The 14,732-nt window shown below is 48.4% G+C and overlaps 1 protein-coding gene across 38 annotated transcripts in view; it reads left to right on the plus strand.

Moving 5' to 3' along the window:
* CLASP2 (cytoplasmic linker associated protein 2) overlaps positions 1 to 14,732 on the plus strand; it is a 1,832,463-nt gene that overhangs the window by 1,180,849 nt on the left and 636,882 nt on the right. For 26 of the 38 annotated variants that reach the window (XM_085607571.1, XM_085607579.1, XM_085607573.1 and 23 more), the window contains one exon: positions 8,492 to 8,509. The exons of the other annotated variants lie outside the window; for them this stretch is intronic. In XM_085607571.1, coding sequence (XP_085463697.1) covers positions 8,492 to 8,509 — 18 coding nt within the window. The remainder of the gene's footprint in view (positions 1 to 8,491; positions 8,510 to 14,732) is intronic. 38 annotated transcript variants of the gene reach the window in all.

Genomic DNA, 14,732 nt, shown 5'->3' on the forward strand with positions numbered 1-14,732 from the left:
TGGATTTTAGGAGATGTGCAGGCCACACTCATGGACATGCCCTTTGACGGCTCTGTTATTTTGAAGATAAAGTGTACTCAGAGGCCGAGCTCTTCAAGAACAGCAGAGCTACGGCCAGGTCCTTGGGCCTATCCATGGTCCCTCGCCAACCTCGGTCTTCCTTTCGCCCCTTTAGTGGCCATGGGAGGGGCTTTCAATCGCACCATTACACGTCTAGCCACCCCAGCCAGCAAACCGCATAATTTGTTTTGTGGCCGAGGATCCACAGACCACCTGCCTCCCCTCTTCCTACAGCCTTAAAGCCTTTTTAGGATGCCCTCTGACCACCATGGGCGTCTGGGCGGGAGGATATGCCATCAACAGCACCACTGGAGAGCAATAACATCCATACATAATATTCTGCAGCTAGTCCAAAGGGACTACTTCTTCCCCTTTACCACCCCCCATGCCACCACTTACGACCTTCTAACATAGGACCACCTCTCTTTGCTACTTCAGTAAGTGTTGGCTCTCTTGGACAAGGTAACCATCGAGAGGGTGCCGGCACCAGAAGTAGGTCGGTGGTTGCTATTCCTGCTACTTTCTGGTCCAGAAGAAGGACGGAGGCCTGGTCCTATTTTAGATATGCACCTCCTCAACAACCTCCTCACGCTCATGCAAGTCCTGGACCCAGGAGACTGCATGTTATCGCAGGACTTACAGGACGCTTATTTTCACATCTCCATCATGCCTGGCTACAGGTGTAGCGTTTGGTGCACGGTTGACTAAGAGCACTTTCACTTTGCCGTGCACCCCTTTGGCCTTGCCAACGCCCCCTGGGTGTTCACAATAGTGATGGCAGAGGTTGCAACTCATCTGCAGAGGTCAGGAATTCCAGTCTTTTTCTACCTCACCGATTGACTGTTTAAGGTGGGCTAACCCCAGGCTGTCATCTCCCATCTTCAGACTACGGCAGACCTTCTGCACTCTGGGGTTCACTTTCAACATGCCAAAATCACGCCTGACTCATTCATAGCCACTCCCTTTTATCATAGCAGTTTTAAACACAGTGCAGTTTCAGGCCTATCCTCCCGATCGGCCAGTCCAGGATATTTAGTAAATTGGTTTTTGAAAGGTCCCCAACATAAGTTTCCACCTTCATCCTTTTATCATGCCTCAGTGGGACCTCAATCTCATACTTACATTTCTGATTTGCGCTCCCTTTGATCCGCTACCTAACTGGCCTTTCAGGCTCCTCACCATCAAGGTGGCCCACCTAGTGGCAATAACATCTTCCCGGAGGGTCAGTGAGCTCCAGGTCTTGTCATTAAAGACTCCGTGCCTAACCATCTTGCCAGCAAGCTGGTTATTTACATTAGAGCTTCTTTTCCACTGAAAGTTGGCACTCCCTTTCATGCAGGCCAGTCCATCACCTTGCCTACATTTTATGCTCTGTCACATCCCTCTAAGAAAGAAGAGCAACTCCATTGTCTGTACCCAAAAAGAGCATTATCGTTCTACCTTGTCCGCACTAAAGAATTCCGTGTGGACGACCACCACTTTGTGGGGTATGTCGAAACCAAGAAGGGTTAGGCTGTGCAGGAACAGACCATATCCCGATGGATCTTGCTGTGCATTAAAATCTGCTGCACACTGCCCAAGAAGCAACACCCTGAGGGTTTGCGTGCTCATTCCACTCTAGCTAATCCTCCAATTTCTGCATTAGCATGTGTAGTTCTGGTCCTTGACATCTGTCAGGCAGCAATGTGGGCTTCCCTGCACACTTTAACCAAGAACTACTGCCTGAACAGTCTGGTCCATTGGGGTGGGCATTTTACCTGATCGATCCTGCAAGACTTTCTAGTGTGAATTGGTCCACAGGCCCACCTCTGGGGAGGTATTACTTGGGTATCTATTCCAAGGTAAGGAATCTGCAACTAGAAGTCTCTATCAGATGAACAAGTTACTTACCTTAGGTAATGCCTTATCTGGTAGAGACTGTATCCAGCTGCAAATTCTTTACCGAGGCACCCATCCTCCTGCTCTGAAAAGATTTCTAGGATCAAGGCTGTTCCCCTTTCTGGGACCTAGTTTTCCACACCACTGGCCAGTGTTCTTCGTGGCTCCGCACTCCTGGCATGGAAAGTTGCAAAAAGAAACATACTTTAGCACTCTGGGGTGGTGCATATATAGGCACCGCCCACATCACAGTGCAAACTACCTCACACAGAGCCAAACGATGCCACTTTCCGGCTCGCAGGGGCAGTGTGCAAGAAAAATGTCCGGATCCAGTCTGAGGCCTGGGGATAATTCTAAGTTAAGGAATCTGTGGCAAGATAGAGTCTCTACTAGATAAGGCACCCCACCCCCTCCTCCTGAGTAGAAAATGGGACCCTTGGTGAATTGCCTTGTAAATGCTCCTGTGGCGCGCACACACTGCCAACTATACTATTGCTATCTCTTGCACCACTGCTACACTACTACCACAGCCACCTCTACTTCTATTAAACCTTAAAATCACAGCATCGATTCAATGCGCTCCGCCCACAGAATCTTTTAGGGACTCTTTTCAGTTAGCTGTGGACTTAAAAATCACTGAGATAAAAAACACATACATAAAGCATGCATAGTGCAGTCACAACATGGAGTTGTAACAGTGAGTGAAATGATGGTACTTTAAAGCACAACAAATGATTACTGAGGTACCAAAACCAAAATTGTGTAATTTATCTATTTTTTCCTTAATTTGTGCAAACACATCAATGAATTCCTGAAACTACAGTAATTGGATATGGCTTTGCTACATTTACACCTTGAACTGCAACAAAGGAAGACACAATTCAAGGATGCAAAACAAGTCATATGCATCAATACATTAGTTATCTTAGTAATGACTTGCATCTATGTCATGTGCATAATGTATTCATTACAAGATTTCAAAGCAATTATTGATTGAACGAGAAACATAACTTAGTTGAAAATAATATGAACTTGCTAAAGATTTTGCATATGTCAGCTTTTAGATTTCAACATTTTTTTTAATGTGCCATCTCAGATTCTCTGCCTGCAACCCAGCGGACCGTAACAGCCCTTATGGCATCTTTCAAATATTCCAAACGCCTCCCCTTGTTCATGAGTGCAGGGCACACAGTTCTTGAAGTTGTTTTGCATTTTTCTTGCTGATTACAACAGTTGGATTGCTATTTTTAGCTATGAGACTCACACCGTTACTAATTGCAGCTCCGGCTCTGCTTTAGACAATCTCCTCTCCATGACCATGAATGTGGCCTCAGCTGACGTCACCTATTTATCAGTGCTTGGTATTGTCTGTTAAAGGTTTTGGTACACCATAAATATAAATATCTTATTTGCCCCACTAGCCTCTTCATCCTCTGTTCTTGCCTTGTCCATTCCACTCTGGTTCCTGCTCTATCTTTCGGTTGCATTTCGGAGCCCAAAAATTCCTTATTCTCTTTGTCATTGTCCTGTTTTGCCTCGTCCTCTTTGACGTCCTAGGGCAGTGTTTAAATTAACAAAAAGTTTTGTTGGTAGCATGTGTGGCTGTAGATATACAGGCTCTGCATGTGCCTGCCATCTAATGTTGGGCTCAGACGTTTGCAGGTTGTTCTTCTCCAAAGAAGTCTTTCGAGTCATGTCAACTCCTCCATTAATAGACAGTGCGCAAGAGCACCAACTCTATTTTTCCGCCTTTAGAATCAGATATTCACTGAGAGGGCTCCAACTTTTAGAGTGTTTCACACTTGTAACCAACTGGGGAAAAACAGATTTCAACACATTTCAGAAGAACAAGTCTGTTTGACAACTTCCAATTGGATACTTCAGACACTCACGGACGACCAACGATCTGGTCCGTGCACGCTGGGGCCCCTGCAGTTTTAGATGACTCAGTGTTTAATTTGCAAAATAATTAGTGCGTGTGCCCAAAGCACTGCTCAGAAGTCCTTGGTAGCGCTTAAATATCAGTGTGCCAAATACCAAGGCTGCGTAGTCTTGAATCCTCCTCAGCCCTCTTTAATACACTATCCAACACTTCCTGCCCTTTACTCTCATTCTTGCAAGTTCCTGCTTTCTCCCTTTTTGAAGGTTTTCCCATGTTTCTCTTCCTCCTCCTTTCTCCTTTGTGTGTTGTTCTCTCTCGGGAAATGTCAGATTAGAATAAAATATGCACAAGTCCCCCAAAAATAAGTGCCAGTGGCCCTCACTGGCTCAAATTAAGTCCTTTGAGGACTGCGCGTCTCCCATTGAGCTTTAACACCGGAGAATGCAGATTACAAGAGGATGATAGAACAGCCACCTTTCCAAACCTGCCCCTGGTGACACGCAGAGTACCCATAAAAGTGCCATCACAACGTCTGCCGCATGTGCTTTTCTGTGGACCATGAAGACACCTCCTGTGAATCTTGCCTCTCCTTCCACTCAAAGAAAACCTTAGGATACTGAAGGGAGAGGCATTGGCTGCGCCCCAAAATGCACAAAGTCATCCTTCAATTTCTTCAGCAGACAGCATCTCTTTGGCTTTCATGAAGGATAAATTGTCCACCCCTCTTGAATCCCTACAGCCTAAGCGAGACCCAGTCCAGAAGAGCCTCTGAACACGAGGTAGAAAAGGATTTTGAGCCATCAACGAAGGCTAGCAGTCCTTTAAGCTACGGCCATGCCCAGGGTTGTAAGTATATCACATGGCTCTGACACTTACTCAAGATCTCACAAGAGATCTCATGCTGAGCTAGACCTCCACTCCTGTGCGAGTCAAACGTCAAGCCCCGCGCACACAAGAGTGCCACCTCCAGGGATGCATTCAAGCTCCTGTTGGCACCAGGAAAAGGCTATCAGTCGAAGAAATGTCTACTCTTACGGGTGTTGAGCCCTTCATGGCCAAAGGGCACTGAACAGCCTCGCCCTCACCCAAAGCAGCCTCTGAAGCCCTTATCGACACCAAAAATGCAGTTGACGATGAAGATCCTGTTGACACTGAAAGCGTCGCTGACAGTCTGATCCAAGGAATTGGGAGTTGAGTAGTACATACTGCAGAGATTCTAAGAGAATCTCAATGCCAGGCAGACGTGCCTCTTCAGCCATCCTTTAATGGGGAAAATTGCAGTTAAATCACCTCAGCCAAATCTGGCAGAGTCTCTGCCTCGCAAAAAGAGTCCTGCCTTAGAGGAAGAACCAGTTGATGAAGGCCAACTTCCTCCCCTGCAACCAGCCACAACAAGACATAGAGTTAGCGGCATTAGCCCTCTCCCCATTGTCCTACCTACAGCACCACCTCCTCCACTTATAAACTCTCTACTGCCAATCTCTAGCACACCACCTCCTCTGTCTCCACTAAAGTCACCTGAGGGGTCCTCTTGCACCTTCACTGATCCATCCAGTACCTTTGATCATACTGATCCTTATGACTAGCCCTTACATCCAGGATCTACAGATGACCCCCCGCGACAACTATACTTTTGACCCCACAGGACCCAGATATGGACCACTATCTCGTCCGGACATCCCTGTCCTACTATATCACGGCCTACCATGAAGTCATTCTGCAGGCCGCAGCCTTCCTAGTGCCAGTGGAGGACATGTATGCCCACTGTATGAAAGAGGACACTGTCCAAATCAGATACAAGTATTTCTTAGCAATGCTCCACAGACATGCTTAAATCTGCCCCTGAGACATTTAACTTGCTAGTTAAAGTTGAGAATAGTAACAACCAGGATTGGAGAAAAAAAAAAGTACAAACCCTCACAAACTGACCTTGTGTGTATATCTGGTGCCACTTTTCTCTTCATTCCCTAGTCGTTCACATTGCCTGCAACAGGGACTTTGCTCAAGCTACAAGCAGTGCCCCATTGTCTGACAAAAAGAGCAAGAAAATAGTAGCGAGCAAGACGTTAGCTTTAGGGGCAATTGACCCCTGGCAAGCAGCCAACTCTGTCAGGCTTCTCTCCTAACGGGACAGGTTCCTGTGGCAGAAGTTGCAGTAGTCCTTAAAGCACCTTCTTGCAGAGTTAGGAAGAGGGGGGGAGGAAATAGTGTCAAACGGCTAGACTATCTCTTTATTCCAAAATTTGATGAACTCTCAATGCCGCAGACACAGCCTCCTGAGGCATTGACACTAGTGTCGTACTCTGATGCCACACCTGGTTCCACATCTCTGGGTTTGAATCAGAGGTCCAGCAGCATCTTCTCAACCTTCTATTTGATGGAAAACACTACTTTTGGCCCTAGGTTGATGAGATCCTGAAAAATGTCAAAACAGGCACAACGATTGCGAAAATAGGAGTGCCCTACAAACTGCAAACATTAGTTCCTTTCGGAACCAGTCTAAGAGAGGAGATGAGCACCTACCACAATCAGTGACATTCTTAACAAAACAGCAGCTGTTCTTCTAGCAGGCAGGAAGGGGTTACACCAAAGATGCCTACAGGGATAACAACAAGGGCAGGGGTAGAGGTGGCTCCAGTAAAGTGGTCTCCACCTCAAAGCAGTGACTTACCCTCTTCCCCTGATCACTGGCCACCTGTCCCATTGGGAGGAAATAATGTCAGATCAGTAGGTTTTAGGGGTGGTTTGCCATGGCTACTGCCTAGAACTTCTCACAACCCCACCCAACATGCCCTGGCATACTCATCCTCAGCAGGGAACACCTTTGCCTCCTAGAGGAGTAGGGACAAGCACTCCTTCCTGAAGGGGTTATAGAGAGAGTGCATCTACAACACCAGAGCAAGGGCTTACACTTTCTTTACTTCCTCATTCCTAAGAAGGATGGCTTCCTCAGTCCTGGATTTAAGCTAGATCATCTCACGCAGAGCCAAAGCTAGACCAGACACCTAGACCCCAGACTGCTCAACCTAGATATCTGGCACCTGAGATCTTAGAATTTGGCTATCTTAATCTCCCAGAGGAGTGAATGACTATCCTGCACAGAGCGTATAAGACTACCACAAAGGCTTGTTTGCCTCAAAGTGGAAAAGGTTTTTCTACTATTGCGTTTCTAAGCTCCTGGCCTCTTTAAAACCCTATGTCCAAAATATCATCTGCTACTTCTTACATCTGCAGAAATGAGGCCCCGCCTACACTTCTAAATGGTTATATCTGGTAACCATTGCAGCCTGCATGCAAGTCCGGGAACATTTCTCCTTGTTTAGGATTCCAGGAGGCAGAGCATTCATGCAGGGTCTTGAGAGGACCATACCTCCCAAGTGCCTCCCTGCCACATTGTTGAACCTTTACATAGTTCTCACCAGATTTCATGGTCCACCATTTGAACACCTGAATTCTTGCCCTGTATAGATCCTTTTGTATAAAAGTGACTTTCTTACTAGACATACCTTCTCTCAGGTGCTTCAGTGAGATGCATGCACTTTCTATGACGGAGTCTCGCATTCAAGTTCACAGAGATAGAGTTGTTCTCAGAACTGATCTTAAATTTCTCCCCAAGTGGTATCGCGCTTCCACCTCAGTCAGAACATAGAGCTTCCAGTCTTCTTTCTGAAGCCAGACTTAGTAGTGGAAAGAGCCTTTCACGCTTTAGATGTTAAACAGGCTTGCATGTCTTATATTGACAGGACCAAGCCCTTCTGCAAATCTGGACAGTTCTTTGTAGCCTTTGCAAAACCACACAAAGGCCACCCATCCCTAAAGCTGGCATAGCCAGTTGTATAGTCAGATGCATCCAAACCTGCTACCCTCAAGCAAAGTGATACTTACCTGTTTTCCTGTGTTGGCCCTCTACCTGTGAGCATAGCTTTCTTGTGTAACATCCCAGTAGCTAACCTATGTAAAGCCGTCACCTGCTCAACCTCACTCACTTTACCAAACACTGTATTGTGTACATATTAGCCCGCTTGCAGGCTATGGTTTGTCAGACAGTCTTAGGAACTTTGTTTCAAACATATGCATCATTCACAAGCTAGCCACCACTTATGGAGGTTACTGCTTTACTGTCTGTACAAGGCAGATGTAGCTATAGCCACACATGCTAAAATTGTAAAATGTTGCTTACCTTATAAGCATTTGTTCATACCGTGTAAGTGCTGTAGATTCAGATGCCATACCCTCATCCCTCTGCAAGCCTGAATTTGTTGCAAATGTCTACTGTGGCTACACATTGCTGTTGTATTTTTACTGGCATCCTTCTTACAGCATCAGTGTTGCTCCCTACCTTTGTGCATGTCTGTCTCCGTCTAGGTCTCCTTGCTAGAGTAACACAATTGCTGGAATCGGGAGTATAATGCATTTGAAAAATGTAATAACCATCCAACTTGTTTTTAATAGAACTCCAACATTCCAAACAGTTATTTGTTTAACTGCATTGTCCTAGTTGTTATTCATTATTAGACAAACAACATTTGTATTTTACCAAAGACTAATTTAAATCCTGTATTGCTACTTTAGGGGTATTTTATCCCTGTGTTTCACATGAGAATAATTTGAACACAAGAAAGCCTTGGGTGTAAGATCATTATGTATTTCATTATTTTTTTTCTTATTTAGGAACAGCTTCTGAAGACGGTAAGACTATCTTTCGTTAGAGTATAAAATACCTTCATAGTATAGTCCTGTTGGAATTCTGCATTACTTCTCATTTCAAATTTTGTCTAAACATTTCTCTTGCACGCATTTGTTGTCTTGTGCTGGCATCCATGATTTTTCAAAGTATTAGATATTAGTGCTACAAAAATGCTGCATTACAATCTTCTGCCGGAAATTACGTTATTGTGCACGGAATTTCAATATTGTAGTTAAGATCTCTGCAGCTTTCTTTTCAAAGAGGTACCTAATTATTTTCAGTATTGTGTGCAGAATGCCTACAGGAGTAGCATCAATCTCTTCTTTAGAGCTACCTTCTCAAGTAGATTAATGTCCTATTTTAATGTTTTTTGTTTTTCTAATACATTATTTTCTCATTCTTTACTGTGCATTTCTAAATTAATATTGCTTTGTTCATAGCTTACATGTAAACTTTCTGATTCTTATTCCAAGTTATTTTGCTGCAGCAAACATTTGCTTCACGTACTGAAATAAAACCGTGTTGGCTCTTTGAAAGAGTTAGCTAAATATGGAATGTTTTATAATACCAGTCCTTTTGTTTTGTAACCAGTGCTTAAACTAGGGAAATACTGTTAAGCTCTTAATATACTACCAGATATTGATTTTAATAGAACAGCACTGGGGCTTGTCTGAAGTTGGCTATTGTTTTCAGAAAACAATTACTTTTTCTCCATTGAACTCAGTGTTTCTATGGTGCTCTTAAAGTGTCAAACAATTTTTCATAAAACTAAAATGCCAGTTTTTGCATGCTGCCATCCCACAAACTCTACTAGCCCCCCACTACCATGACACTGGTTCCCAAGAAAAAAGGTTGCTTTTGTGTTTGGTGATGTGGCAGTTCAGAGTTGCTGGACATTTAGTGCCGGCTCCATGACCTTCTCGGCTCGGTGCTAGGAGCAGCGGTAACCAAGGGAGCTTAGTATATGTGACCGCAACCTGACTATGCAGTCCAGCTGGAGCCCTAATGCCCACCCGCTGAGATCTAAGACCTCACCCAGACTGACTACAGCTGAACTCCCATCACAGTCCCTCACAAGTAAGCTCCATGGTAGCATGAGACTGGCAGTGCAATTACTGGGTGCACCCAAAATTTTGCTCAACTGGAACTCTAAGCCCCCAAACAACTGACACTACCTCACTACTGCCTGACATCAGTCTAAAACTGACAACTCCCACCACTTACGAATGCTAGGAGAAGACTGTGCCCTTGAGTGTTGATGATAACCTCTACCAGCTGGACGACGAGTCCCTCTGTTTAAACGTATGATCGCATCAATAGGCATTGAGCCTTCAAACAGATGAAGAAACACCAGTACCAGTTACCAACTACAAATAGTGGGTTACTGTGACTCTTTTCATAAAAAGCTGCACTACCTGTATCGATGTATCTTCGTTCCAGGACACTAAAGCACCCTGAAGAAGAGAGTGGTTAAGAGAGAGGGAGGTGTTACCTTTCCACACGCCCCTGACCTGAGGAACTACTTCTTTCTTTTTTTTCACAGCTGTTCACGTATACTTGAATTCCAGCTGTTCTCATTGCAGCTGTTTTCTCCTGACCTTCAGGAAACTACAATTTCAAATAAGAACTCCTTGAACAGATGTTTCACTTATTATTCAAGACATACAAAATTGAGATCATATGCAGTTTCAACTTATCAGCTAGTTGACCTGACTTAAAATAGGCATCATACCTCAGTGAGAACATGCAAGTAGTTAGCTTGCAACAGATACCAGCCCAAATCACACAGCTGAGCACACGCTTGACCTTATTTTCATGTGCAACATAGGTGACTAATACAGTGGTACATCCGCAGACATGATCACACCAATGATTATCTCAACTAACCTAACATTTCCCGTGCACTTCCATCACGTGCAACCTTAGCTCCATCCCCAAGCCTTTAAAGGCACTTACAAAATATATATCCTTTTGCTTGTTTGTGAGTCAACATACACTGCAGCAAAACCCCTACAAGCCATCACTTCATCCCTAGTGATCAACCCATACCTTAACATTTCAGCTACCTTAGTTACTTTTGCTTTTGTAAAATGTTGTAAACCCAAGCAAGGCATTAAAGAACTTAATCGGTAATTCAACTTCGAACCTGAATTAAAGCGCATCAACCGAAATGTGGAACACCAGTGACGTAAATCTAAATCTGAAGATGATAAATTGGATGCAATAGATATATACTTAAAAAAAATGCTACCTTTGGGAAATCAAAAGGGCCAAAATGGCTTGTCTTGCAAAACATTTTGCTAAGGCTCAGAGCAAAAATAAATATATCTGAAACGTTTACCACTAGTGGTCAACTCCTGTGTTCGGAAGAGCAACCTGTGCACATCTCAAAACTGCAAAAACCTACCACAGTTCAAAAAAGCCTTAGTATCCCAAATTAGTGAGTCCATCTCCAGATCTGCTTCCATATTTATCCACCTTGCTGACTTAAATGCTTCCATATTCACAACCTTCAAATATTTAGAGACTGACAAAATGTTTAGCTTGGCTTCTAAAAATAATTATCTTATAGAGACTAATAGCCACAGATTCCTTCACGTAGAATTATCCCCAGGCGTGAGACTGGATCCGGAAACATTTTGCCACAGCATCCCTGCGCGCCGGAGTGACATTACGCGACTCCGCCCAGGCGTCATCCGCGTACGTGACGTCAGCGAGGTCACATAAGACCCGCCCCGGCGTGCCCATGTCAGTTTTTGCCTTTTCCGCGTGCAACGCGGATCCGTTCCTTGCTGCGAGCCTGTTTAAGGCCCTCTTCCATTCTTTTTTGGTAGAAACAGTGTGCGAATGCCTTCGGGCTATAAATCTTGCACGTTTTGTGGGCGTCTTATGTCGGCGACGGACCCACACCTCATTTGCATGTGGTGTTTGGGGGAGGATCACGGCTCCTCAGATTGTGCGGCATGCCAAAAGTTGAAGCCGCGGTCGGAGCGCCAGAGGAAACTTCTCTCGGCGCGTCTCTCCAGGTCGACGTCCTCCCCTCGGTCTGCTTTGGCGGATGGCTTCAGGTCCGGCCGTGGTCGTTGTCCTCGCCTTTCTCTGATGTCACGTGAGCGTCGCTCCCCGGTGGGTAAGTGTCGCAGTTCGTCCCCAGGGGCTGGTTTCCGGCCTACCGGGGGCGTGAACTCTCCGCGGGCGATGCGGCCCCGCGTGTTGTCCTATCCACCGTTTCCCGGTGTTGGGGCATCAAGAGTCCAGATGGAGACTTACGCGGTGGCTTTGCAGGCCTCGCTGGCGTCTCCTCCTCCTGGGTCGTCGAAGGATCCCTCGCCTTGCGGAGGGCCCTCCGTGGCGCCGCCGGTGGCTCCAGCGCCGACTGGGTCGGATCCAGGCTTGGAGTATGTGGTGCTGTTGGGGTGTGGCTCCTCTGGGGCACCTCCTTCAGGTCACGGCGTCTCTGTCTCGCCGCAAACCCCCGCGGGGGTCCCTGGGGTGTCGCGGGAGGTCGCCGGGGCTCGGGTCGCTTCCCCGAGCCCCTCTCGGTCCCTTGGCAGGGTGGTCCTGTCAACGGCCGAGGTGATGCCGCTATGGCACCGGCAGCAGCTGGGGTCAGCCACAGGGGTCTGTGGACTCTTCTCGTCCCACTCCGGGTCGAGAGCGGACCCCTCGTCCCTCTCCGGGCCCCTCTCGTACCTCCTCGTAGGCGGCTGCCTCGGAGGGCGAGTCGGAGGTTGCATCATCCCTGGCGCCGCCACATGGGTTGCCGAGCGACCTTCGCCTCCTTCTGGGCCGCGGCCGGCGGAGCGCTTCGGGCCCCTCCCCGGGCCCATCCCGTTCCCCCACGCAGGTGGTTGCCTCGGCGGGGGTCGGGACGGTGCTGCACCTGCTCTACTCTGGTCCCTGCTCCGGTCTCCGGTGCGGGGTGACTTGGAGGTCTCTTTGTCCGATGGTCTGCCTCAGGCAGCGAACTCTACGGCTCCGCGCAGGGGTCGTACCGCAGATTCGTCTTAGGACACTCCTTCTCCGGAGGCAGGCTGCATATTGATATCGTTCTCCCCGGAGACTGGTAGCCGTGTGGTGTCCTTTTCACTGGCGTCGAAGGGTGGCTCCCTGCTCCTCCTGACTTCCAAGTCTGGCCCTTGCCCGCCCCGCTTGATCTCGGGGACGGCCGCCTTAGTTTGCAGCCGTCGCCCACAAAGGAGCTGCTTTCTCCACCACGAGGCCATACGGATGCGGGTGCGGCCTTTGCTCACGCGGTGTCCACGGCTGTGGGCATCCTACGCATGGGTGACCCGGTGGCTCACTTTCCGACGGACCATCTGTTGGAGGTCCTCCACCAGGGCTCTGTTGGGAGGGAAATCTTGCTTCCCATTGAAGGTTCGCTCCTTTCTGTCTTGACGGGGGCTTGGAGGCGTCCTGCCTCCGGGGACCCGGTGCCTCCGCGTCTTCTGCATCGGCACCTTCCGACGCCGCGTGACCCGGCGTGCCTGTCCATTCACCCCTCGGCTGCCAGTCCCCTTATGCGGACTGCTTTTCCCTCCCTGCCCCCCCTGTTGGCTCTGCCACCCAGAGAGGCCCGCTGGCTGGACACTTGGGGACGCAACATTTTTGCCTCGACCAGTGCGGCCCTGCGGGCCCTTAACACCGTGTGTGCTGGCTAGGGCCTCCTCCTGTTTGTGGGACTCGGCTCAGTCTCTGGGGTCTGCAGCGTCCCAGGAGTCTGCTCAGGTGGATTTGCGGCACCATGCATTGGGTGGCCGGGAGCTTGCAGCGTTTATTCTCCACTCTTCTCTGGACGTCTCTGAGGCGCTGGGCCAGGACATGGCTTCTTCAGTCGCTCTCCGTCGCCATGCTTGGCTTTGGGACAGTGTCTTCCCCGAAAATATTCGGGAGAGGCTCATTGATCTCCCATTTAATGGCAGTCTGTTGTTTCATGCCCCGGCCGACTCCGCCATCCATAGGCTCTTGGCAGGGCTCTGTCGTCCTCCTCCGTCCCCTCCTCAGTGACTTCTGAGTTAGGGTTGCTTCTGGGCCTTCTTAGGCCAGCGGTTATGGTAGTGGAGCATGTTTTTCTTGCCGTTTACGTCCTTCCTTTGGACTTTGCATTGTTGGCTGCTGGACAGCCCCTTTGTTGTTGTTTGTGAGTTCTGCAGGAGATTGGGCCTTCTGCTTTGCTTGGGCTGTAGCGGGGGTGCTTTTTTCCCTGTGGTTCTTTGGTTTCTTCCTCTGCTGCGGAAGTTCTTCCAAAGAGGGTTCCCATATATTGGGACTTCACGTGCCCTATGTGGGGTTATGGTAGCTGTCATATGGCTGGCGCTCTGCTGGAGGGTTCTGGTCGCCTTCGGGTACCTGTTCTTCATGGTGTTTATGTAGGTTGCTTTTGCTTCCTCAGGTCGTGTGCGCGGGCACTCGTGGTGGTGGCTCGGGCCTCTCCCTGCTCCCGTTCTGTGGTCTGGCCAGGTGTTGCCTACTTGGTCTTCCTGGGGCCTCGGGCTGTTCTTCGTGCTCTGGCCTTGACTTCCGGCATTGTTCTGGCTAGCAGGCTGCTCTCCATCTGGAATGGGCTCGCCTTCTTCTCCTTGGTTTCCTTGGGCCCTCTAGGCTTATTCTTCTTCTTCCGTCTTCCTGTCTTGGCATTCGGCCGAAGCTATGTTGCCTTGTGGGGGAGTGGGGTGCTTCGGCCTCTCCGTCCTTGCCCTTGGTTCCTCTGCTGTGAGCGTACGAGCCTCTTGAGCCTTCTTTTCCTCCTACGTCTGCTTGGGGTCGGTGGAGTTCTGCTTGTGGGGATTCCCTTGGCCTGGCAGGGGCACTGTTCTACCTGGTGCACAGATCTGGTCCCCTGTGGGGCCCTCTGTTCTGCTTTGGCTGGTGGTGTCCTTTCGCAGACCCTCCTTCCCAGGGGGTATTGCTAGGGTATCTATTCTACGTGAAGGAATCTGCGGCTAGTAGTCTCTATCAGATGTACGAGTTACTTACCTTCGATAACAATGTATCTGGTAGAGACGATTCTAGCTGCAGATTCCTTCACGGCCCGCCCTTCCTCCCCTATTCTGCAAGGACCCTTTGGTTGGTCTTCGGTACTCGCCTCCCAGTGGGGAGCTGTGTCTCCTGTGAGTGCCTTCCTTGTTCTTGACGGGTGGCTCCGTCTGGGGGCGGTTCATTCCTCCCTTGGTTCTTTGGAGGATGGGGTTTTGGTGCGCCAGTGCCCTGCTGCTCTGGCTACTC

Source organism: Triturus cristatus, chromosome 5_2, assembly GCF_964204655.1.
Source record: "Triturus cristatus chromosome 5_2, aTriCri1.1, whole genome shotgun sequence".
Taxonomy (NCBI): domain Eukaryota; kingdom Metazoa; phylum Chordata; class Amphibia; order Caudata; family Salamandridae; genus Triturus; species Triturus cristatus.